This window comes from Electrophorus electricus, chromosome 6 (assembly GCF_013358815.1).
Source record: "Electrophorus electricus isolate fEleEle1 chromosome 6, fEleEle1.pri, whole genome shotgun sequence".
Classification (NCBI taxonomy): domain Eukaryota; kingdom Metazoa; phylum Chordata; class Actinopteri; order Gymnotiformes; family Gymnotidae; genus Electrophorus; species Electrophorus electricus.
In genome coordinates, this window is record NC_049540.1 from 5020821 (window position 1) to 5046620 (window position 25800).

The 25800-nt window shown below is 47.5% G+C and overlaps 1 protein-coding gene and 1 long non-coding RNA gene across 4 annotated transcripts; one reads left to right on the forward strand and one right to left on the reverse strand.

Moving 5' to 3' along the window:
* Positions 1 to 821: 821 nt before the first annotated feature.
* LOC113581000 lies at positions 822 to 1471 on the reverse strand. Its single transcript, XR_003411022.2, has 2 exons — positions 1029 to 1471; positions 822 to 952 (listed from the first exon to the last, which is right to left on the reverse strand). It is a non-coding gene; the product is annotated as an uncharacterized LOC113581000 (long non-coding RNA).
* Positions 931 to 25256, forward strand: clip2 (CAP-GLY domain containing linker protein 2). Of its 3 annotated transcripts, none has more exons than XM_027015872.2 (17): positions 931 to 1020; positions 2683 to 2921; positions 8567 to 9117; positions 14028 to 14152; positions 15426 to 15639; positions 16113 to 16310; positions 17224 to 17327; positions 17454 to 17514; positions 18128 to 18232; positions 20293 to 21246; positions 21493 to 21550; positions 21770 to 21853; positions 22027 to 22183; positions 22712 to 22883; positions 23350 to 23538; positions 23750 to 23812; positions 23994 to 25256. In XM_027015872.2, the coding sequence occupies exons 2-17, from the start codon at positions 2807 to 2809 to the stop codon at positions 24003 to 24005; spliced, it is 3162 nt and encodes a 1053-aa protein (XP_026871673.2). In that variant the 5' UTR covers positions 931 to 1020; positions 2683 to 2806; the 3' UTR covers positions 24006 to 25256. The 3 variants fall into 3 exon arrangements, with proteins under 3 accessions (XP_026871673.2, XP_035383072.1, XP_035383073.1); XM_035527179.1 differs by lacking the exon at positions 18128 to 18232 and adding an exon at positions 19293 to 19343; XM_035527180.1 differs by lacking the exon at positions 18128 to 18232.
* Positions 25257 to 25800: the final 544 nt, after the last annotated feature.

Below are 25800 nucleotides of genomic sequence, written 5' to 3' on the forward strand. Positions count from 1 at the left end.
GTCTGCACTCGCCTGAAACTTGAGAGGTCCATATGCTTCCCCCTCCCCCTCCAACCCACACATTTCCCACACGTTCGTGCTCTGGATGAGTCGACTGATTCCGAACACGCCGATGTGTGACGTGTATGCTAACGCGTGTCTTATCCCAACAGACAATATCAACATGTCAAATTTTAGAAAGCTCATAAGTACGATATAAGAAGTAAATAAAAAGGAAAGAAAAGAAAGACAGAAAAGAAATAAGCGCGCTAATTATTTAGGCCTCTATACTGTGCTTCACTATAGCCTACCGGCCGTGTAGTGGAAAAAACGAGGCCACTTTTTCTAATTAACCTACTTGAGTGATTAATGCCTCCAAAGTCCCTCACCGGATGTGCACAAATTCCAGTGACCAGCTGGGTAGTGTACATGCGTGTCGCCTTACGACGCGTCACCCGAGTGCACATGTAAGAAAGCGAAGTCCGTAGTAACACACCTAATTACAATTATTCTCCTTTTATTTTAATCACTGGAAATATCGCTGCATTATTCAGAAATGCTGACAGAAACCCTTCTACTTTCGCCGCTACTTTCAAGAGTCTCCTCCCCCATAAGCAAATGATATAACATTGCGTCCCCCGACAACCCAGAGCCCTGCCAGCGCTTCTGATATCGCGGGCAATTCCAGTATGGAAGAAAGATAATACAGTTGACTCCCGTTCTGCGGACGTGGCTGCAGCTCAGTGGCGAAGACCTGGGGAAGAGTAGAACCCAAGGACTGGAATTTTCCCAAGCAGCCTTCCTGAAATGAGCCGGTATCTCCGTCGCTGCCGGGTTACTGCGGCTAGCATCCTGCAACGCTCCTTCTTTCAGCTCTAGCTCAGCATCCATATTTTTCGCACCCGGAGCGTGTGAGCTTAGGGAGTGGCAGGAACTGATAAAAACGCATGCCGGCATACCCTCGGAGCTATTCCTGCAAAGAAAACCCGAAGTTTGTATCCGGCGACTAGTTAGGAATTTATAGAAGTTGGACTTTATAAGGTAATGACCGTTTTCTTTCCCCCCTGAGCTTTTGTTGCATCTGACAGGGCCAGAGGAACACGTAGCCTGGACCACGCCGCAGCGCAGAGCCAAAACAAAAGAACATGGTTTACGGCCGTGGCATGTTTGTCCACGCGTAACTTTCCAGTGAGCGGAGAAATGTATATTCCTGCGATTTTAACCTTTTGATCTTGTCGACGTGGAATTCGTCTCCCTCTCGCTCTCTCTCTTTTTAATGAAATCGTTTTGTGGTCCTAAACGGTAGCTAGCTAGTTGACAGCATATCCAATCTGACGACCGATTTTGATAGGAGGACCTTCCCTCTGCCGCAAAAAACCCATGTTTCAGGGAGCTAAACTCCTACAATTGTGTGTCATTTTATTGAATACCGATTGAACGTTACATTGCGCGATATGAAGTAACACATCCTCTGGGAGTTATTGTTATACCCAAGCAGGCAAGTAACTAGTGTTTAGCTTATTGTTATGTTATTAGCGGCTCGGTGAGATGTGTTAGTGTGTTTATTTATATTTTATATATATATATATATATATATATATATATATATATATATATATATATATATATATGCGCGCGCGCTCACATCCTAGATGATGCAGGTTGTCTACGATTATGTCTGCGGCTACACGCACAGGCCTGTCGAGAGAACACACACAATCGGAGAATAGAAACATCAATTATTTATAATCGCAGCGATGCTGCCTGTTCTTCTCTGGATTTGGTTTCTTTCAGATTCTGTCATTTCACTTCGGGCATGGGATAGCCTAAACGTTTCTTTTTTTAATGGGTGTGTAGACACATTAAAGACTAGGAGAGCACTATACTTCCTTACACAAAGGCAAACACAAATCCATCACTGTTTAAACAAAACTAAACTGATTTTCACATGAACTATTAATCCCGTTTTTTGGCATGCGAGCATCTTAAAGGGTCTTTGTGGTTTTAGAACTGCAAAGTTGGGACCATGTCTATGCACTTTATGCTTAAGATGAAGGATGAGAGTGTCTGTCAAATTTGCATAGACCTGTTTATGTAAAAAAACCAAAAAAATAAACTGTAGCCCCAAGACTTAAAACTATCACTCAGGATGGAATAAGAAAGACTAAGAGAGGCCCATATTTGAGCTCTTGAGACATCGAGAGGGAACTGGCTCCAAGAATGAATGTGTATGACGCGAAGTTGATAATAAAATGGTTTTGAAGATATTGTGTGAGTGTGGCTTAAAGACCTAATCAAGACCTGCCATGGTCACGAATTTGCTATGTAAAATGGAGCCAAGTGATCATGTGTGGCTAAATTGACCAATCAAGTTGTTCAAATATTGCATGTTTATTTAAGAAAAACATAATTGCAACACAAGGCCACCCTGTTATACTGTGTACAGCTATCCTGTTATAATCTGTTCTAGAGCTGTGCAGTACCGTTACAGAATCACTCCGGACTATGTTTAAGATAAGCGATTTGGCACTTTAGTAACTTACGCTGCAGAGATGCAGTTAGCCCAGAAGTTATCTGGCTAACTCCTTAGGTCACCTGGTGAGCTGACCCTGGCAACTCCTGATTGGCCATTTAGGCCCTTTGCATGTACTTCTGATCAGAACCATACATGACTCATCCCTTCCATGCCCCTCGTCTCTCCAGTCTGCAGGTAAAACCGTGATGGCAACACACCGTCTCGACCTCTAGTGCTTTGTGGGACGCCCCGTCAGCGGCCGGGAACTTTCACCTGCCCAGCCCCACCCACCCATTTTTTGAGCAGAACGCCATGAACATGCTGAAGTCGAGCGGCCTTAAGATCCCTGGCAGGGGGCCCAAGCACTCCAGCCCAGTGGGTCGAACCACTACTGGCCAGTCCTCCTGCCCCACAGCCCAGAAAGACAGTAAGTCAGCCTCCTCGCTTGCTCTCCCACACAACCCGGAAGTAATGATGTGCTGCTTCTACTGTAGCAGTGGCCCATTCAGAGGAGCACAGTGTAGCTTGGCTCCATTTCAGCTAATGTCCACACCAGGTGCTGACACTCTCTCTCTCTCTCTCTCTCTCTCTCTCTCTCTCTCTCTCTCTCTGTCTCACACACACACACTCACAAACACTCTCTTTTTCTCTCCCTCTCTTGCATCAACTGTGTAACATCTTAGAAATAGCCCTTGGGTTTATATTGTGAGCTGTGTGTGCTATTTAATCTCCTATAACCTAGCATCTGTAGCCTTCTGCCTCATGAACTGGGTATGGCTGACTCACCTTAGCCTGACTTTAAATGATCTTAATCCCAGAAACGCACAACACAGAGCCACTGGAATCACGCCACCAAAACCACAAACTGCTGCTTAGTGCCGGTGGGGTAGTTCGCAAGTCTCGTATGATGTGCCCGGTGAAACCCCTGGTCCAAGCACCGTGGGGGTAAAATGCTAGTTACGAAAAACGGCGAGCTAACCACTGCTTGACCAGCGTGGCTCATTGTTTACATGAATCTGCGCTTCACCCGAAGGAGTGTTGTGGGTCAGGTCGGCTGTGGATTTATTTTGAGTGTGGAAAAAAAGGAGAAACACAGGAAGAGAGTAATGTAAACTAAGCTATGTAGCTGTTTCACTCTTTAAGCAAAAATGACCTCTAACATTTTTAAACTTTTAGCATCATTAGCAGTCTGCAAATTGAAATAGTATTTATAACAAAGAGTATTTAAATTATAATGAATAAATAGTATTATAAATCGAAGGGTAGTATTTCTCACAGGCCCTTTGGTTGTTCATTGTATATGTTCAATGTGTGCTCAAAACAGCGTTATTTTCAGCTGGTTGTGGTATGGTTGGATAATGTCTGTTTCTTGTAGCTCTGCTGAGAAGAGAGTTCAATGGACAGCTAGTGGTGTGACTTCAAATTCCCGCCTTTTGGTCTGCCATGTATTTAGTTTAGTTTTTTTTACATAATGAACCTGTTTAGTCTGTTTACATAATGAACCTCTCCATGTTGTGTGGACCTGTACTGGTAAACACATCAGGAGCAAATCCAGCAGCTGCCAAATATCACAGCATGTAAAATATCAGTATATAAATGAATACAAAGTGAATCATGTCATCTTTCAAAGAAAAACATGGGCCCTTGCAGGATGTTTTCTTAAAGTTCCTACATTTTGGATGAAGAACCATAGAACACACATTCATTCCATTACTAATTTATGCTCCCATAAAGAGCCTTCATATTTTTCACCCACATGTTGATGACTTTAGACGCTCCGTAACTATGGTAACACCCCAATGGCGGTAAAAGCCAATTATCGATTGGTATGTGCGTGGACAAAATTAAGAAAACACTTTTTAAGCACTTGTGTAGGCTGCTGTTCCCATACAATTAAAACAATGTTTAAACATGTGTGGTAACCTTCATAACACGTTTAATGTTACTGTTACTGGCACAGATGAGTCTCCTGAAGTGGCTGTTCAAAAAGTGCGTTCATTTGAGGGGTCAGAGGGCATTGCTGTGTGCTGTGTAATAAGCAGATGTCATGTGCCTATGTGGTCTAATTAGCCTAAGTTATGTTAAACACATAGCAACAAATGTAACAAGATAATAAGCGTGTAAAGCATGCAGGATGCAGGGCAGTGGGACTGGAATTACTTTGGATTCAAACAAAACGGTCGAGAGAAACTGGAGAAATCCAGTAAGAAAGTAGCTGCAAAATATAGAAGTGTGCAGAATTTGTAGAATCATTAAAAAAATATTGCCAGGCCTACGGGGAGTGGGAGCGTTCAGTACCAAACTCCTTGGCTTTCCTTGCTACCTTCCAAAGTTTGATAGACAGTTTGACATTCCTAGGAAGAATGTATTTGGCATTTATTGTTATTACTGGAGTTGTTGGTATGTGTCCAGTGTTGTGTTGAAAATGTGCAAATAAAAAGTGAAATGTGTGTAACGGGAAATACCTCTGTCAGGTTGACCATTTACTGTGGTTGTTTCATGACCATGCCTTCACATTAGGTTACAGGCATGGCTCCATCATTGAAATTCTAGCTTGGGAGTTGCGATATTTAAAACAGGTCTTTCTGGATGTGCTAGATACAAATTACACTGAATCTGACATGGCCTTCAGATATTGTGTCTGTTCTGAATGTGGTGTTTTGATTTTCAATCCTCTAGTATTGCTTTAGGGTCATATACACACAACATGCAATTAATGAGTTCCTAAGACAAGCTTTCCAAGTATTTCCAGTGTTAGAGATGAATTACTGACTTAACGTTTCTGTCTTATTTTAAGTTGCATCATATGAGCTGAAGGAAAACTGTCCTGCTATACAAACATTAACATCAATCTAGCGTGACAGTATAGATCAGAGGAGAAGCTGTGGTGAAGGGTAGGCTACTCCCAGAGCCCCTAGGGTTTGTGTTTGTGTGTGTGTGTGTGCGTGCGTGTGTGTGCGTGCGCGTGTGTGTGTGTGCGTGCGCGTGTGTGTGTGTGCGTGCGCGTGTGTGTGTGTGCGTGTGTGTGTGCGTACGCGTGTGTGTGTGTGCGTACGCGTGTGTGTGTGTGCGTACGCGTGTGTGTGTGTGTGTACGTGTGTGTGTGTGTACGTGTGTGTGTGTGTGTGTGTACGTGTGCGTGCGTGTGTGTGCGTATGTGTTTGGCGTGCGTGTGTGTGTGTATGTGTTTGGCGTGCGTGTGTGTGTGTTTGGCGTGCGTGCGTGTGTGTGTGTGGGCGTGCATGCATGTGTATTTGTGGGGGTAGGGGAACAGGAAGGCTGAGCTGGGGTCATTATAACGGGCTGCAGAATGGTGGGATTCAGCTGGTGGGAGGAGGCCATGGGAGCACAATGGTGTTCTTCTTTTCCTCCTGCTCCTCCCTCCCCTCTCTCTTTCTCTCTGCCTCCCTCGTGTGCATGTACACCCCCCCCCCACTGTTGCCCCGGCAACTGGGCTGCTTAGGGGAGCGAAGTGATGCCATACTGGCCCCACGACTTCCTGACAGGCTCACCCAGCACTGCTTTAGTGCTCCACAGCCTACGACACAGCCTATGATACAGCCTATGATACAGCCTATGATACAGCCTATGATACAGCCTACCACACAGCCTACCACACAGCCTACCACACAGCCTACCACACAGCCTACCACACAGCCTACCACACAGCCTACCACACAGCCTATGATGCAACCTACCACACAGCCTATGACACAGCCTATGACACAGCCTATGACACAACCTACCACAAAGGATACCACACAGCCTATGACACAGCCTATGACACAGCCTACCACACAGCCTATGACACAGGATACCACACAGGATACCACATAGCCTGTGACACAGGATACTATAGAGGAAACCACACAGCCTATGACACAGGATACCACACAGTCTATCACACAACCTACATCACAGGATACCACAACAGGACAGGGACAGGAACAGGACAGGGAAGCGTGCAGTGCGAGTATCAAGGTTTTAGATCTAATGCGTGCAGCTACTGGAAACCAACGAAGGGAGCGCAGCAGTGGAGTGACTTGTGTGAACCTCAGAAGATCGAAGACCAGTGGTGCTACCGCATTCCAGATAACATGTAGATGGCCCTGATGGCCTGTAGAGGAACCAAGTAGCGAATTGCGGTCGTCTAGCTTTGAGATCACAAGAGACTGCACAAGCACCCAGGCAGCTTCTTGCGAGAGAAAGGGCCGAATCCTTTTTGTGGAGCTGAGAACGACAGCTGGTTGTCCAGGATATGAACAGCTTCAGATGGTGACACCAGGGAGTTCTTGAAGAGAACTGTGAGGTCCTGGTAAGGGTTGCGAGTTCCTGGGATGTACAGTTGTTCAAGCATGCTGAGATATGCCTGGAAATGCCTATATAGCTATATGTAGTTATAATGACTCTAATAAAATAACAATAAATAATTTTAATTAAAATGTAATAAAATACTTTTATAGTTGTAATAATGTATAACTAGTGTTTTACACAAGAAAGCGAGATACACTATATGTAGTACATAACATATCTTATAGTTGTCTATAAGGGACCTGTGTGTGTGTGTGTGTGTGTGTGAGAGAGTGTGAGAGAGAGAGAGAAAGAGAGAGAGAGGGAGAGAGAAGCACACGTGGAGAGGAGGACCAGAGACACCCCTCCACTCTGCTGCGTTGGCAGGAATGGTGTTGGCATGATCCATCGTGCAGCTCGGGCTCTGCTGGTGTGGGTCGCTGGCGTAAGCACTCGGAGGCTTGCCACGCCACCGCTAGCTGAGGGCCTCCCTCCGTGCCACGGAGGAACCATGCTTCCACGCCATCTGCCGCCCGAGCGCGCCTTCGTGCCGACGGCCTGACGCTGCGTTTGCTCTACGCTGCACGCCGACTGCAATCACGGCGCGGCTGTGTGCCAGCATGCACTGCGGGACCTGTCTGCCGGCTGTCCGGGGAGAGCAGTCTGGATTAGCATGCAAATACGCAGACAGAATCTTCGCACATGGTTTTTATTGCGGTGGGGTACAGGGCAGGAAGCACAGGGTTTAGTAGTACCGCTAATATCTGCGTCCCGTTACCTGCGGGATCCGCGTGACCTTTGTGTGGGTTAGCGGTTAGGGCACAAAAACAGTTATTCTTCCCCTCCCCCCTCGAGTCAGGAACATCCTGGCACCGTCTCCGTAACACATGCAGCCAGGCACAAGCACGCACACACACACACACACACACACACACACACACACACACACATCTATAAAGGTTCAGTAGACCGCATGCTTATTGCTGACTGTCATTAACGCTTTACGGTGGCGTCTCACAGTGCTCGGTAGTGTCACACTGCGGAGACGCTGAGCTTGATAAACTGACCACTGCGGCAAAAAACGCACTGACCCAAATTATGGAGAAACAGTGAGTTGTCCAGTTTGCTGTGAGTTGTCCAGTTTGCTAATACCATGCTCAAACCCTGTGGCCAGTGCCAATGACAACAGTTTCTGTATTGATCGATGTCTCAGATTTCAATTACAGGTCCTGGAGCTGGTTAGCCTGGCTGCACACAGCCTGAGTTATATTGTCTAGACATGTCTAGACTGGACGTACAGCTAGACTTGTAAAATAAGTGGTGATGTTATTGCAGTGAGTAGAATCATAGTCTTTTTTCAGTAGCAAAAAAAAAAACTGCTATAATGATCTCCTATGCAGCACCTCTACTGTGGTTGTGCTAGTGTCTACAAAGCACTGACCCCATTACTGAGGACAGATATTTTTAATCTCTCAATTTCATATTAGATATATCAGATTTTTTTCTTTCATAACAGGCAGCGTTTCTGTGTGTGTCTGTGTCTGTGTGTGTGTGTGTGTGTGTGTGTGTGTGTGTTTGTGCATATGTGCATAGACATTTTATATATATATATATATATATATATATATATATATATATATATATATATATATATATATATATATATATATATATATATATATATACACATACACATATACATACACACACACACACACAACACTTATATATATGCAGTTGTGTATATATTGACTTGAACTGAATCATCGATTTTCTTTACAGATGTCCCACACAAGCAGACCACCCCTACCCCAAGCAGCAATGCCTCGGACAAGTCCAGCTCCAAAGCGTCTGAGGTGGGCGATGAAGTGGCTGGCGACTTTGTGGTGGGCGAGCGCGTGTGGGTGAACGGCGTGAAGCCCGGCTGCATTGCCTACCTGGGCGAGACCCAGTTCGCCCCGGGCCAGTGGGCCGGCGTCGTCCTCAACGACCTGGTGGGCAAGAACGACGGCTCAGTGGGCGGCGTGCGCTACTTCGAGTGCCAGCCCCTGCAGGGCATCTTCACCCGGCCCTCTAAGCTCACGCGTCAGCCAGCGGGCGACGGCCTTGACGCCCACCCGGGTGACCCTCTCGCCTCCCAGAACTGCCAGGCCCAGGCGGGCGGAACCGGCACGGGGGCAGGGCCGCCCGCCCAGCGGGTGGTCGTGCCCCTCCGCGAGGGCATGCTCAACAACGCCGTCAAGACGGGCAACGAGTCTGGATCCAACATGTCTGACAGCGGCTCGGTCAAGAAGAGCGGAGAGAAGGACCTGAGAGTAGGCGACCGCGTGCTGGTGAGCAGGGACATGGTGGGCTGGGCGTGCTGGGCACATTCAACATGAAATGCCAACCACGGACAGAGTTTTCCATAAGAACCCACAGCAATTCAGTCATGCACTTTTCAGGTCTTCCTTTTTTGGATACGCTGCCATCTCAGGCGTACGCTAGCCATGGTAACCGAATATTTTCTTAATACCTACATTTCTCCCTGCAGCCTGTGGACTTCATCACACCCTCACCATTGATTGGCCTAATCTCTGACTAGATGGAAAGTTCACTCACTTCTTCACATTCTGCGCTTGCCTGACTGGCTTTGGGATAGATTGCTGTCCATTTAGCACTGCTCTGGCCAAAAGCTTTCCCAGCAGTCAATAGCACTAATCAAATGGGATTACCGCGAGGGCCCCCATTGCTTGGCCGATCCGAGACCCGGCCGCCAGGTTGGGTGGTTTTGTCCTGGCTTGAGCTGGGTTGTTTTGCTGCTTTTACCATTGATAAAATTCAAATTCAAGTTTAAATTTCTTTATATTGTGCTTTTTACAAGTGTTTTCATAAAGCAGTTTTACAGAAATCATATATACAGAGCATCTGGGTCCAGGCCCCTAGTGAACAAGCCAAGGTGACCGTGGCAAGGAAAAACACTTTCAGAGTTTGAGAAAGAAGTCTTGAGAGAAACCAGGGCACAGACAGGGGACCCATCCTCCTCTGGTCCTCAGCACTACCTCATACATTCCATATTTGACTCCGAATGTCAAATAAGGTGTGTTGGGACTTGATTGAGCAACTGCGCAGATTACGTACTCAACATGTCTTCCATGTTGCATGGCCTCCTTAATTAAATAGGTTTAAACACACGTGATGAGCATGTGTCAGAGTGTGCGTGTGTGAGTGTAGCGTTTAGTGGAGTGGTGTTTAGTGGAGTGGTCATCTAAGTACAAATGTCTTTGTTTAACTCTTGCTTCTTGTTTTATTTATGGCTAGTAGGTTCTGGGTACGTAATGTAATGGGCTTTTCTTGGATTATGAAATTCCCTCAGAAACATTGTAAAAACAGGAAAGGCTCATCAGCGTGAGTGTTTATGATTTTATTATCTTATGATTTTATCGATCAGGTAGCACTGGCAAGACTAAAACTAGACCCACCAATAGAATCTAGTTTCACACCATTCATTCGTATTCTCCATCTTGAGTTCTTTACAGAGTGACAGTTCATGGCAGAGTGATGCAACTCCGTGTCAGTTCACGACTAGCCACCTTGCTCCAATACCAGCACCTCAGCAGCGAATACTGGCCAACGACCAGGATGTCGACATGGTGTTTAACTCCTGATAAACACACACACTGTTCGGATAGAGGCGCCCTTTTGTTTGACCTCGCTGGACTGCTGCAGAATTCCAGTAGAGGGATTTCATTCTGTGCTGCAGTCCCTGGTGTTTGCCTCCTCAGAGCTATATCGCATTTCCCTCAGTGCGGTACAGCACAGCGTCCTCAATGACATTTAGGCTACGTTCACAAGCCTCATTGTTCAATTCTGATGTATTTATTTATTACTTTTTTTTTTTTTTTTTTTTTTTTGCTCGGGTCAGATTTGCCTGTCTTGACATTCACATTTGGTAACTACATGTGACCGGCGTCTGTGCGTGTGACGTTCCTCATGTGCACGTTGACGCGTGTGCCCGTCCTTCCAGTGGCTGTGGTCACTGCTCTTTCGCTCCTTCTCATCTCCTTGTTGTTTTTGATGCGCACGAATCCCGATCTGTCCATTCATGTAGCATGGCCACAAATCGGAGACACGTGTCCGATCAAGGAGCACATACAGAAGTGACTCAGATTTGATTCGGAAAGATCAGAGTCCACACACCCCTGGAAAAGAAAAATTAGATCCATATTACATATTAAAAATCGCATTTGGCCACTCCAGCCAGGTAACGTGCGTATAGCCTTAGCTCGGCACGGTGCTAGCTCCCCCCAGGCCCTTCCGCTTGTCCGATTCCTGCGCTCCAGTCCACCAGGTGGCGCTGTGCCAGTAGTGTGCAAACGCTGAGGGCCTGGGGTGTCATGGAGAACAGCTCCAGAATGTCCTGCTCTTCTTGTCCCTCGTGACTAGAACGTCTCAGGAAGTAGCTCTGTTGATTCATTTAACAGAAGGATCTAAGGATCCGCTAAGCACCTGCTGTTTTTAAACTGGGTTCATTAAAGAGCTTTTGTGGAGTCTTAGGTTCAGTTCTTCCTAGTTACTTGCTGGTTCTGTGTGGAACGTCCATGGGGTTATTTCCAGGATCAGTTCTAACCGATATTAGCATCTGATAGCGTAGAGCTGCAGGGGACGTTCACCGCCGTAGGCATTTTTAGGGCCAGACGTCTCCATGGGTTATATGCACATTTTAACTGTATTTTACATCATGCAGTACAACTAGTTCTATCTTTTTCTGGCCGCCATCTACCAGTGGTTTTTTTAGAGCAGCCGTGATGCCAGGAGGTGTGTAGGGGGTGGATGTCTGATCCTTGGGAAGCACTTTACCAAGGCAAGCTCTGATACTGTGCTTTCACTCTGCACAGCCAGCCAGCAAAGCAGGATAGTGGATTAAGCCAGTGTCGAGTGGAAGCTTATACAGACGATCTGCCTGATGTCAGCACCGCAGTATACCGAGTGTGTGTGTGTGTGTGTGTGTGTGTGTGTGTGCGTGCGTGCGTGCGTGCGTGCGTGAGACAGAGGCACACTATTTATTTTCGCTGTTATGTTGTACTTTTGTTACCAAAGTATTGCTTTGGCCACGCTGTAATGCCAAGCAGTCACGCGACCGCAGCAGACAATGGACTTCCTGAGTCAGCTGTCTCCCCTCCTCTTGCTTTGATCTTTTGGGATCTAAGGCTCCTTTCCTGCTGTGAATGGGCAGCGGCGTGCGGCCTCTGCTTGGACCTTCACCTCACGTGGTTTTGCTGGGGGTTGCATTCAAGTTTTTGATTGTCTCTCAATGAGTCATGCTTGCTGCGAGTTGGGCGCCTTACTACACAGTTCCTACACGATGATGAGATCGCCAGCTGGGACAGAGCGTGAAAGTAAACACTGGCAGAAGGCGTAGTGCGGCGGAAGTGGCAGTCTAGGAACGGCCAGCCTCTCACCTTATCCGTGGGGGAGCTGTTCGTAGACTGCCACTACAGATATGCGCATGGGGCAAGCACACACCTACGCGCATGCACGCACACACACACACACACACACACACACACACACACACACACACGCATGCACGCACACAGGCCCAGCGCTGACGAGACCTGATGTGTCACTGTGGATTATATTCCCCACCAGTTCCTGCCGGTTCCCACCAGACCAACGTGAGAATGCTAATAAAGTAAAGAGTACCGTGATAACCCTACAGTCCTTCTGATACCTACAGAGAGATCTGTACCTGTAGCGGGACAAGGCCTTATTCATCGCTTTGTCTCCGACTGGAATGAGGCTGTCTCATCTACTTCCTTTCTCACAGAAAAAACCCACAAAACACTGGAGTCATGCAAGCTCACATCCGCAGAGCACTAATTCCTTTTCCACTATCTTTCTGTACTCCTAGTCAGGCCCAGGAACAGGAGACAGGCACTTGTGTACAGGTATACCCATGTCGCATTCGGGGTGAAGGTTAGCTTTAAGATAGCTTTAGCTTCGATCACTCAGAATGCCTGTTGTCTGGGCCTTGGGCTACGGACTGAGACATGAAACACTGTAACAGTGGCTGGATCCTTCCCTATCCATGACAGACAAAACGTCTTTGTTTCCTGGCCAAAGCTGAGGCACTGAGCTGCCATAAAATAAAATAAAAACAGTCATATATTATTTGTTAGCATGCTTGCATTTATTGGACAAACATGGTTTGGTTTAGAATAATTCTTCTAAGATGTGGAAATGATGCACTGTGTTTCCTGACTTTTGATGGTTTATTTTCTCTGTAACAGGCATCAGCAGTGAAAAATATTACAGTTAGAAAATCTATGCAATCATTTGTTCCTTTCTTTAATGTGTAGAATCAGCATGCTTTTTCATTTACCCAGGGCTATCTATGTAATTGCCTTAGAGAGCAACAGATAATATGTCTTTGATCCTGTGATTGGCTTGAAAAACGCCACCTGGTCATTTTAAGGAAGGAAAGATCTCGTGACTAAGAATCTAATCTAACGGTTTTATTTTGCAGCCACAGCACTCTTTTAGAAAATTTTAACTCTCGTACCTCATGCAACTGTACACTACCACAAAACTTTACAGGAAGTGTATAGGAAAGTGTTTTCCTCGACAGCATGAGGTCAGTTGTGCGCTGCCTGTCGCACTCCGTGCAGGATTCTGCGCAACCTCAGCCGCTCTCAGATTGCACCTCTTCACGCTACACACTTTTGAACAGTTATCCAGGCTCCATTCCTGGTTTTGATGTGATGCATAATTTAGCAGGGAAACCATTCATGTGATCTGCTTGGAACTGGAGACACCACCCCCCCCCACCCCCAATACGTCTGAACTGCCTCAAGATGGCCTGTGTCTGTGCGTGTGTGTCTGTGCGTGTGCGCGTCTGTGCGTGTGCGCGTCTGTGCGTGTGCGCGTCTGTGCGTGTGTGTTTGTGTGTGAGCGTGTGTGTAGGGAATGACTTTGACAGAAGCTTGTGTTCCATTCATGAATATAAAAAGTTAATTATTATCCACTGTGTGTCCTCAAAGTGGCATAAAATGAAGGTTAAGCTGTGCTTTGTGGATTATTTGTGTTTGTTTTTGTTTTCTGGTTTTTTTTTTTGTTTTTTGTTTTTTTACTTGGCTGGTATATTTTATCTAAAACCTTTTTGCTTATACGTGAATAGTATTTGTGTCTACTTCTGCTTATTATTACCACCAGGTCAGGACAGCTCCAGTGACCTCAAAACCTCCCTTCTCTCTTTACTCAGGTGGGCGGGACCAAAACGGGCGTGGTGCGCTACGTGGGCGAGACGGACTTCGCCAAGGGCGAGTGGTGTGGCGTGGAGCTGGACGAACCCCTGGGGAAGAACGATGGAGCTGTGGCCGGAACCAGGTCTGAAGCCGGGCCCCGCCTGCGCCCCCACAATGCACTGGGGTCTCCAGCTAAAACTGGCCTCCATTCCAACACTGTAGTCCAGTATCGCCTGTATTTGTCCTCGTTTTGATGAGGCAGCCTTACGATTAAGGGGAACTCCGATGACCTTAGCCGTGTCTCCGTGACTCTCTGACTTCAAAGAGCCCTGATATATAACTGAAGGAGCTTTCCTGTTCCTCTTGCTCTTCCTCTTCCTCTTGCTCAGGTTCATGCTCGGTTTTAGTATGTGCAGTTTGTTGTTCTCTGAAAGCACTTAACATAAATCTTACCTTTATCTAATTACAAAAGAATTAGAGAGGACTTCCAAGGTTTTTCAAATACATACAGTGTCATCAATAAAATATTCAGTTAATATGAGAGACTGACTTAGGCGGCTACGCAGATTGCCTTTTCAGGCTAGAGATTTGCTTTGCCTCTATCTTTAGGTTCAGACCAGCCAAAGGCAAGAAAGGGCTGAGACATAGATAATTACTAAGCTCCTGAAGGTTCTTGGTAAAGATGTGAGATTCTCTCTCTCTCTCTCTCTCTCTGCAAGGAGTAATTATAGTGCTGTTGGATGCATGTGACAGAGATGTTCATTTATTAACATAGCCACTAATATTACAGGCCCTAAATCATTAGTCATCGGTAACCATTCCTCCTTATGTGTCACTGCAAGGGTTGTTTATTGCATCTCCTGAAAGCGATACAATAAACTGTGTCCTGAAGAAACCAAAAGATTAGATAATCACTGTGCTGATCGCCATCGCAGCATGAAGATCAAAGGCCTTTCACAGCCATATACAAGGCGCTTTAATAAGAAACATGACAGTAATGGCATCACTGGGAACATTTTCGCTGTCGCATCATCCGCACTCTTTATGTTTGGAAGGCCGTAAATGTTAGGCTTTCAGCTCCACAGCCTGTTTGATCAGGTTCTGTTTTGCCCCCTAGTTGTTGTAAAGACCTGAGATGAAAGTTTTCGGCCTGACACCAAGGGGCATAAGGGGAAATGAACATATCGGCAACATTTGATACGCACGGAAACAATGCCGTTTGGGTTGCATTTCTGTTGTCGTCACGTGCATACTACAGACAATTCCACATGCAGTCTTGCACTCGGACACTCAGACTTATCAGTGGCCAATGCCGCGGCCTTCCTTCTACACAGTATGATTTTCGTTTATTTCCCCCCCCCCCTCCCCCAGGCTCCTCCTCCCATCACTCACCCTCACTTTGGCCCCCCCCCCAGGTACTTTCAGTGCCCTCCCAAGTTCGGCCTGTTCGCCCCCATCCACAAGGTGATCCGCATCGGCTTCCCGTCCACCAGCCCGGCCAAGGCCAAGAAGAGCAAGCGCGTGGCCATGGGCGTGTCCTCCCTGGCCCACAGCCCCAGCAGCTCCTCCATCAGCTCCGTCAGCTCCGTGGCCTCCAGCGTCGGGGGCCGGCCCAGCCGCACTGGCCTGGTGAGAGGGGCGGGGATGGGGGCGGGGTTACGGATGGGGCGGGTACAGAGGGCGACTCCTGAGTAGTGCTTCTCGTAGTCACTGTCTGTCGATCAATTTTAAGCTGTTTAAAATAGATTATTTCTTGATATGCCGTAAAAGGGAGCACTGGTAACACTATTACTCTGTGAAGCAGTATGTGGTCGTGTCTCTGGACTTGGTATGGCCAGTGCCAACATATCAGGATCATATCCGTCATGCCACTTAGTTGTGGGCAAAAACGACGAGTAGATATTCATCTCATCGGCTGAATGGGCTGAAATAAAACGGAGCTCGCAAACATGTACAGACCTGGAAAATTATTTTTGGTTTTGTGAGACTTCTGGCTTTATCAGGACAGAGGCATCTGTCTGCTAATCGCCCAATCACGGGGCTGATTTGAGGGCTAGGTGTAGGAAGCCAAGCTAGCCGGCTCGTCCTCTGCTTCCGTGCAGCTGACGGAGACGTCGTCGCGATACGCACGCAAGATCTCGGGCACGACGGCTCTGCAGGAGGCGCTGAAGGAGAAGCAGCAGCACATCGAGCAGCTACTGGCCGAGCGTGACCTGGAGCGGGCAGAGGTCGCCAAGGCAACAAGCCACATCTGTGAGGTGGAGAAAGAGCTCAACACACTCAAGGCCCAGCACCTGCAGGTGTGTGTGTGTCTCTCTCTATCTCTCTCCACACACACACACACACACACACACACACACACACACACACACACACACACATACACACACACACACACACAAACACACTCACACACACATATATGATGGATTATTAATATTGTTTCCTCTACATTCTGACCCCACCATCCGAATGTCATAGCATAAATCGAGTCTCGGACCAGGCAATGTTTTTCTTCAGTTGTCCAATTTCAGTGAGCCAGTGCGAACTACAGCCTCGGTTGCTTGTTCTTAGCTGACAGGAGTGGCACCCGGTGTGGTCTTCTGCTGCTGTAGTCCAGCTGCTTCAAGGTTCAGTGTGTTTTGCATTCAGAGATGCTATTCTGCGTACCTCAGTTGTAATGAATGCTTATTTGAGTTACTGTTGCCTTTCTATCAGCTGGAACCAGTCTCACCATTCTCCCCTGATCACTAGAATCAACAAAGTATTTTCACCCAGAGAAATGCCGCTCACTGGATATTTTCTCTTTTATCGGACCATTCTCTGTAAACCCTAGAAATAAGGCTGTGCATGAAAAATCAGCAGTTTACACACACACACACACACACACACACACACACACACACACACACACACACACACACACACACACACACACACACACACAGGAGTCTCTGTCCTACATACCATCACTTGCTGTTGCTGTGTTACATCATAGCTGACTATGTCATAGGGCACATGGCTATTTGACAGTAGTGCGAGTCATTTCTAAACAGTGGAAGAAAAGAACTGAATTTGTGACTGCCAGATCTGCATTCCTGTAATGTTTTTTTGTGTGAGTTTGTAGTCATGTGCTGCCTGTTCTTTTGTTTCATATGTGCCTGGACAATAATACAACAACTCTTCATAAATGCCTCTTTGTGCCTCATTTAGTATGCAACAGAGGCAGAGAACAACCTGCAGCAAGTGAAAACCCTATTGGCCAATGCACAGCGAGACAAGGTGGAACTGGCCAATCAGCTTGAGGAAGAGAGAAGGTAGCGCCCCCCGCCCCAACCTTCTTACTGTCAGTGCAGTGTCATTGCCGTTATTGTGCCATTGTTCTTTGTGCTCCGAAATGAGATGTTTTTCTGACTCCTAGTGGTTATTATGTGCAATAACAGGAAAGTGGAAGACCTTCAGTTCAGAGTTGAGGAGGAGTCCATCACCAAAGGAGACCTTGAGGTATTTAACTTTGCAAGTGCTAAGAAAAGCACACAGGTCCCTAATCACTGTGAAAGACATATTACTAAATGATACTAAATATACTACTGTACTAATGTACATGTATAATCGTGACAAACTGAAAAAGAGTGTGCCCAGGTCTGCAATCTGAACCTGTTCTTTTGGCCTTGTGAGAGGTGTGCTTGCTGAGTGGACGCTACGCAGATCCCCTGCCCTCTGGGCCACGACAGGGCAGGTGTTGAAACGGACTAGAACACACGTCCTAATGGTCGCCTCTCTTCTGAGCTTTTTGACGGAAAAACCCCTTTTCTATAACCGCAGTATTTTCGTAAAGCTGAAGCAGCGTCTGCCTGTATGTGGCTATCCTTTGTCTTTCCTGCCTGTCTTTCTTTCCCCTCTTTCTCTTCCTTGTGTTTGCACTCCTTTTCTCTCTCCTCTCTCCCTCTCCTTGCTTGTTTTCCCACCTTCTGCTCTTTCTCCCATTTTTTCCCGCTTTCTCTCTTTCTGCTCTTTACCACCTTATTCCCTCTTTCTGTGTTTCTTCCTTGTCTCCCTCTCTCCCTCTCTCCCTCTCTCCCTCTCTCCCTCCCTCCCTCCCTCCCTCTCTCTGTAGACTCAGACCAAGCTGGAGCATGCCCGCATTCGGCAGCTCGAACGGAATCTGCGTTTGGAAAAGTCCAAAGCAGAGACGCTCCAGAGAGAGTTAGAGGAGAAGATGGTAAAGCGTGTATCAAGAGTAGCCGTCCCCTTACCGCCTGTAGTTGTATCCGCCCCGCCCCGCCCCGCCCCACCCTCAGGACCTGGCCACGCTGTGTGTGTGTGTGTGTGTGTGTGTGTGTGTGTGGGAAGGCCCTGTCACATGATGCACTTGCCTTTTGCTTGAGCTTTTCTCACGCTGAGCATTTTAAGAGCTCCATCATTCACTCCTAACTAGAACTTCCCATATCACATGCATATCTGGATCAGGAGCTAGAGCAGAGTCACTTTTAACAGTAGTGTGTACTAAACAACCAGTTTCCTTGACATGAAGGCCCCATATTCATTTATCTGTCTAAATTTAAGCTCGATTTCTCAGTATTTTTAAACAAATTATTAAGCAGAATTATTATTGTGCTTAAGGCTATCAAGCTTATCTGGGTGCTGTGAGTCTATTAAAAAGTGAGAAGCGTGTTGCAAATTATAGCTCCAACTTTGACTTCAACTTGCCATAGTAACCTGATTTTGTGTCTGCTGCTGAGACATATTTTGATCACGCACGGCGGCGTGTCGGAGACCTTTACCCCCCACCCCCAGTCCGCGCTGAGCTCATCTTTCTCTCCTTGACCTTTCGGCTCTCGGGCAAGGCGTTCAGCGCGCAAGAGCTGCTGTCACGTCTGCAGCAAGAGGTCAGAGCGTCCACGCACCCTTACAGACTGCAGCGCGAGTCTTTGGCCTTCCGCCAGCTGATGGACTCCAGTGCGTTCACATTCATTAGCTGAAAATGCACGTCCCATTCAGTGTGGCAGAGCAAACGCGTACCTGAAGATGAACAGGATCACATCGAGTCTATTGAAATATTGCAAATATTGAAATAATTTTTTCCAACTCTGTTACAGTTTGCTAATTAAGTTCATCTGCCTTTGACATGCTGACTAACGTCATTGTGGCCTAGGTATAAGGGTAGACTATGGAGTGTTTCAGCGAGGGGCGACACGTTGCATCTCGGCCGTCCTGCAGCTAGGACAGCGTCAGGTGTCCTGACCCGAATTCCCAATTCAAGCTTGGCTGTTTATTAACAGGGCAGAAGGCGACCTCCGCCAGCACCCAGGGGGTTGGGTAAGAGGACCAAGGTGAACGAAAACGGCGCAATCTGATCATTCTTTCTGCATTTTTCAGTATTCTAAGCTTAAGTTTTGTCCTCAATTGACAGCGAACACTAAAAGAGTGTGGTGTGATCTTTCTCTTCTCTTCCGTCTGGTGCGCGCATCTTTAATACTTCTGGTGCTGTCTGATGACATCATGCCTCACCTGTGTCTTTTTTTTCATGTTGAGAAAAGCAAGTAAACAATCAGATTGCACCTGTATGGCTTGTTTCCGAAGACTAACACTACTTTAGGACTCTCTCTGTCAAAACTGGTACCCTTCAGCTGGTTCTTCTTTAACAGCTCGTAGATCTGACTGTGCCTGGGCGTCTGTGTGTGTATGCGTGTGCCTCGAATCTTCTGCGTCATCTCGCCTCCGCTTGGCTGCTTCTCGGGACCGAACGCAGAGAATGGCTTGCTCGGGTCTGCCTCCTTCCCTCCTGCAGGCTGCACTTTCTGGGCATGTGGACTTGGGTGGGGTCAGGGGACAGGGGCGTGGTCCTTGCCGTGGAGCCTTTGCACGAGATGGTGGACGGGCAGCCTTTCACACGGCTGAAATCCCATCGGCTGTCGCGTTTGCATGGGCTCGCCGATGTGCTCTCTGTGCATCGGCGAAAGCCAGAAGGTTCCCTCATGTTCGCGGGCTACCCTGCAGGACATTGTATGCTGTCAATTATTCAAAGTAATAAACAAAGTTGAATTTGGACTACTATTAGCGAAGCTCCATAAAATTTCATAGCTAATGGGCTGTTGGAATGAGACAAAGCACCTTAAATCTTCCGCCTTCCCATTCAGATTGAAATGTGAAATGTCTGAATGTAGAAATGTTCAGCAGATTCAAACGTAGCCCCCAAACAGTCGGAACTGGAGGCCTGAGCGCATACGGCATGAAGAACGTCTTCGTGTTCTCTGGTAAGAACGTCTTCGTGTTCCCCAGCAAACCACGGAGGAGGAGAAGAGCCGGGTGATGCAGCTGGAGGAGGAGCTGGCCCTGCGCAGGGCTGAGGTGGAGGGGCTCCAGGCGCGACTGCAGAGGGTGTCGCCCTCGCCCGGCGCCAAGGGCGAGGAGGCAGGGCCGCCACCCGGCGAGGAGGCCCTGGCCCTGCGCGAGCGGCTGCGCGAGCGCCGCGAGGAAAGCGCTCAGCTGCGAGAGCACTACGAGGCACAGCTTAGCGCCAGCCAACAGGAGTCAGCGCGCCTCCGGACGGCCGGCGAGCGCCAGACGCAGGAAATTGCCGACCTGCGGCAGCGGCTGCAGCAGGCCACGCGCGAGAACATGGAGATGATGGACAGCTGGAAGGCCAAGCTGGACGCCCTGGTGGGCGACCACCAGCGGGCCCTGGAGGAGCTGAAGGCCTCGCTGACGGGCGAGCGAGGTGGTGGTGGCACCGGCGGCACGGACGGTGAGGGCCCGGCGCTCGAGATGAGGGCCGCTGTGGAGAGCCTGAGGATGGAGAAGCAGCTGGAGGTGGAGAACATGAAAGCCAAGCACGAGATCGAGGTGGCCGTGCTGGCCAAGGAGCGCGAAGACCTCCGCGCCAAGGTGCAGGAACTGCGTGACCAGCTGGAGGAGAGCGAGGAGAACGCCAGGACTCAGGTGGAGGCGCGGGGTAGCCAGCACGCCTTGGAGCTCCGCGAGCTCACGGAGAAGCTGCAGAAGGTGGAGCTGAGGGCCACTGAGCTGGAAGGAGCTCACGAGGAGAAGGGGCGTGCCATGCACACGCTCAGAGAGAAGCTGGAACTGACCGAGAAGAAAATGGTGGACTATGAGGCTCTGCAGAATGCGGAGGCCCAGAGTCGAGCGGAGATCCTCTCGCTGGAGGAGAAACTGAGGGTCAACGAGAACCGGCTGCACGCTATGGAGGCTAACCACACCACCGAGGACGCCAATGTGAGTCTTAGCCATTGGTGTGTAACAATATATTGACAGAGGTATTTTATCGTTAACTTGTGTATTGATACTATATCGTATCGTTAGAGGTTTATGATGTTAAGGAGTCTGCCTCCTTGTCAGAGTGATGAGCTGAGATTGCTTGATGTGCTTTTGTATTTGGTTCAGATATTATTACAGCACAGATCAAAAATGAAATGATTTTGATGTGGAATTTACACTAACTGAAGATTTCTTCTTTTACAGATGATAGAAAATAATGACAACTCTGAAGAAAAGATTAAGCTAAAGCAAAATATGGAAGGTTTGTCATAGTTCAAAATGATATGAGAAATTCGGTTTATGTTAGTTAGATTTTGTTGAATTACCATGGAAACTAAATTTAGGCTTGTCTCTGTTCTTATGTACAAAATCCCTGATGACTAGGATTGTAAATACTTTTATACACTGTAAACACACTTTTTTGAATAAAATACCTCAGGAATGTCCATGTATACACATTTGTGCTTTCATATTTTCATAGAAACTTTGGAGAAACTGGCAAAAAGAGAAAAAGAAGTGTCCACTCTTACAACACAAGTAGATGACCTCAAAACACAAATAACAGGTAATGAAGAAAAGCTCCTGCTTAGATGTTCTCAATTCTGTAACAATAACAGTGGCAACAGGGTTCATCTCGGACTACTTAAGCTGCTGGCTTGTGAGCCCAAATAGTGATGTACCAAACACTGTCCACCACAGCCTGACCATGATGTCACTCTGACCGTGTCTCGCTTGTAGCCCTGGAGGAGAAGGTCCGCTCAGGGGGGAAGAAGGCTGACGGACTCCTCAGAGAAAAGGCACGTCTGGAGGCGGAGCTAGAGTCCCTGAGCAAGAAATCCCACGATGCCTCGGGTCAGCTGGTGATCATTAGCCAGGAGCTCCTGAAGAAAGAGAGGTGGGTAACAGCCTGGTAATCCAAAAGCTCCTCATGAGGGAAATGGTACTTAAAGTTGCTTTTTTAATGGTCTTGTTATATGAAGTATGCCTTGGAAACATAAATTCCTTCCACATTCACGTGCACACACGCACAGGTTCATGATGCTCACAGAACTCTGCTGGGCACCGTTGGCCGCAGTGGCTCTCTTTTCTCTGTTTAATCCACTTAAGAGCCATTTCGGTTAATGGGGACAGTCAGTCTGATTAAAACTCTGCCTTAAGTGTTATTTAAACTCTCAGATCAATGCCACATCCTGACTTGGAATGCCATCCACACTGCCGTCGATTATTTACGGTCGGGAAGACGCATCAAGCCACGGAATTTTCTAGCTGCAAAATTCCACTAATGACCCGCTGTGAAGTCCTGTGAAGTCCTGTACATATCAGCACTGCATGCTGCAACAGAATCATCAGAGAAAAGACTGTAATGCTGCACGTGTGTGTGTGTGTGTGTGTGTGTGTGTGTGTGTGTGTGCACGCGCATCAGGAGCCTGAATGAGCTGCGTGTCTTGCTGCTAGACTCGCCACGCCATTCACCGGGTCTGGACCGTGACCTGGACCGCGACCTGGGCCGCGAGGTGCACAAGGCAGAGTGGCGAATGAAAGAGCAGAAACTGCAGGATGACATCAGGAGCCTGAGGGAAAAACTGCTGCTGCTGGTGAGGCCCGACGCCGCTAACAGCAAACGAAAGTGGAAGGGCACACGTTAACATGATGCCGGTTGTCATGCCAACCGTTGACCCAAACCCATCAGGCAGCAAATAGCATGACTGTGTTTGCTCACGCTTTGTTTGCTCAATTTACTTTCAGATTAACTTTGTTACTTTGCTAGAAGTGTAAATACAATGTTCTGTAAGCTTGAAGGGTATTTTGGTTGAGGACGTGGTACATGTTAGAGCTCTTCAGACTCTGGGACCCCCCCCCCCCCCCCAGACAGTCCAGATACATCCGAGTCAAGCTGCAGCTCCTTACCTGCCATTTGTTTTTGCTTCGTTTCGCCCCTGCGCCCCCGTTTTGCTTCACGTGTCTGTGCCCCCCCCCACCCCACACCCCCACCCCACACCCCGCTTTGTGTGTCTGTGCCCCCCCATCACCATTTCCCGCCTCCTCCCCTCCCGACGTCAGGGGCGTGAGAGGTCGTCGCCGGACCACCGGCGCCACTCCATGCTGGAGCCGTCGGGCATGGACGCAGAGGTGGCCCGCCTGCACCAGCGGCTGGCCAGCACGGAGGAGGCGCTGCGGAGCGCCCTGGAGCACAACCAGCACATGGACCAGCTGGTGCAGGCCATGTGCACGCGGCCTGAGAAAAGCCAGGTAACCCCGCCCACCGCCCCAGCCCCGCCCTCTAAACCAACCCACCCACCCATCCTACCCACCGCGCTCGCATGGTCCCTATCCGATTTTTAAAACAGTAATAACAGAGGGCTGTCGGGTCTGCGTGCGGCAGGATAAGGTGGAGCGCGCCACTTTGCGTGGGCCGGTGGATTCCATGCTGAACTCTATTTCTTTTCCACTCGACCCACAGGCTCACAGCGGCACAAATTCTGCAAATGGGATCCATCAGCAAGACGCCACATTCGCAGAAGAGGTCGATACCAACACACAATAATCTCATCTATGCTACTCCAGTGTATTCTGTTACTAACTAGCCATCCATCACGTGACGTTTTCTTCACGACATCTCAGCATTCCTTAATGACCACTGGCGTCAGAAATGTCTGTTATTCCTACATGCCGTATCTCGTGTTGTTATGGTGTCACGTTTGTAGGAGCAGCACTGATAACGGGGACCACTGAGGCAAAGCGGGATCGTTTGGGGAAGAAGAGGAGGGGCACTGCGGAAACAGGAGACGCCACTCTCGACGCCTGGACCTCACACTAGCGCCTGGATATCTTCGCTTTTCTTTTCATGGTTAACACCAAAATGACAGCTCGATCCCAGTCAACAGAAACCACTTAGTAAAGTTTATGTAAAACGTTGCAAGATACTATTTAACAAAACAAAACTTAACGCCTGAAGTGGTACATCAAAGTTATGGTCGTAGACCGCGCCCAGGGGCCCACCCTGTAGACTACCTCCCACATGGAGCGCAGGGGGTCTGAAGAGGGAAGCCTCACCAGGATGAGAGGAGAGCCCTAGAACCTCACTGATCACAGTTTAGAGCAACGTCTGCCCGGACTTGTACCCGTTTAATTTATTTTGTCTTTCATGCTACTGGAGATACACTGATCTGACTTTTGTCACTCTGGCTTGAAATTCCTTTAGACTCTGTAGTGAAACTCTGAGTAAAAGAGGCAGGACATCGAGGCTTGTTGTATGTGATTATTTTTTAATGTACTGTTCGTATGCCACAGTATTCAGCCATGTGCCAGTATGCCATTTATCTGTACTCAAGAAAAAGTGCATCGTAATGTTAGGGATACCGGCGTTTCAAATGGACAGAAGTTGACTGAATCCCCTCATGGCCTTCCTGAAGAGCATTCAGTTAAACATCATATAGATTATACAAACTTAAAAGCAGAAGCTGAACTTCCGAAGCGCCATGTTGTTATTACTGTGTATTTATGTATCAAGATACAGTATACCACAACTACTCACTCCCCAGGTGTGAAGTAAATTTAGGTTTTGACCCTCCATCATCTAATTCAACAACAAGATAGACAAAAGGTCTCGCCTCTTGTTTTCTGATCAGGAGAAACCCCAAAAAACCTCACAAACAAGCACAACCAGACCCTTCAAAACATTTGTGCTATATTCGAAATGATAGCAGCTCACTTTGATCAAAGCAGCTCTGAGTGCTTAAATGTACCCCACTACAGTATTCGGCTCAGTCGTGGTCACTTTCTATCCATTAAAAAACGATTTAGCAGTAAGGACAGGTAAACGATAGGGCTGGCCCCAGGTTTCGCAAATAAAGCGTCAAATTGTTGTCGGACTCAGATGGTCTTTTATCTGTTAGAAAGTGGTTTACTTTCTCTACTCTAGTTGTAATGGTTCATGAGAGTCAATCATTAAACATAAATAAAGCAAAGCTCTTGTGTGGTTGTTTTCTGTTCCTTCTCAGTGCAGATATCTATACGGTCTATTGCATTTAATCATCTGAATAACAAAGTAAACAAAGCATAAATGCAAGCAACAAAAAAACAGCCAAAACTCGAATGTGTTTCATTTTTGGTATCATAAGACCTGGGTGGACATCACCCGCTTATTAAATTGAAAAATAGCACGTTTCCAATATTCATGTCAGCTGACACCTATATAAGGTAAGTAAGAATTCTTTGTTGTGGAATTGGCAAATTGCTTTCGAGTTGATAGTAAATTATTTTTCCACGAATTATTTGATGCTCCTGTAACACATTTGTTCTAATATAACCCACAGAACATCTGGCGCTGGTGATTCTCAGAACGGACAGTAGGGGGCGGACTTTTTGTAATTTTACGTACCACTTTATCAAACAAAATAAATTATTCTGAAGAATGTAGTAAATGAAAGAGACATGCACACATTTAATTCGCCATTAGGATAGTACTTTGTGTTAACGTTGCGTTCAAGACTGTGGACAAAGACTCCCCAG

Bases quoted from the DNA above. Each gene is read 5' to 3' on its own strand.
- clip2 (XM_027015872.2), top strand. From the start codon at position 2,807: ATGAACATGCTGAAGTCGAGCGGCCTTAAGATCCCTGGCAGGGGGCCC. The intron at 2,922-8,566 runs GTAAGTCAGCCT...TTTTCTTTACAG, and splicing joins CCCCACAGCCCAGAAAGACA to ATGTCCCACACAAGCAGACC. The intron at 16,311-17,223 runs GTGTGTGTGTGT...TGCCTCATTTAG, and splicing joins TCAAGGCCCAGCACCTGCAG to TATGCAACAGAGGCAGAGAA.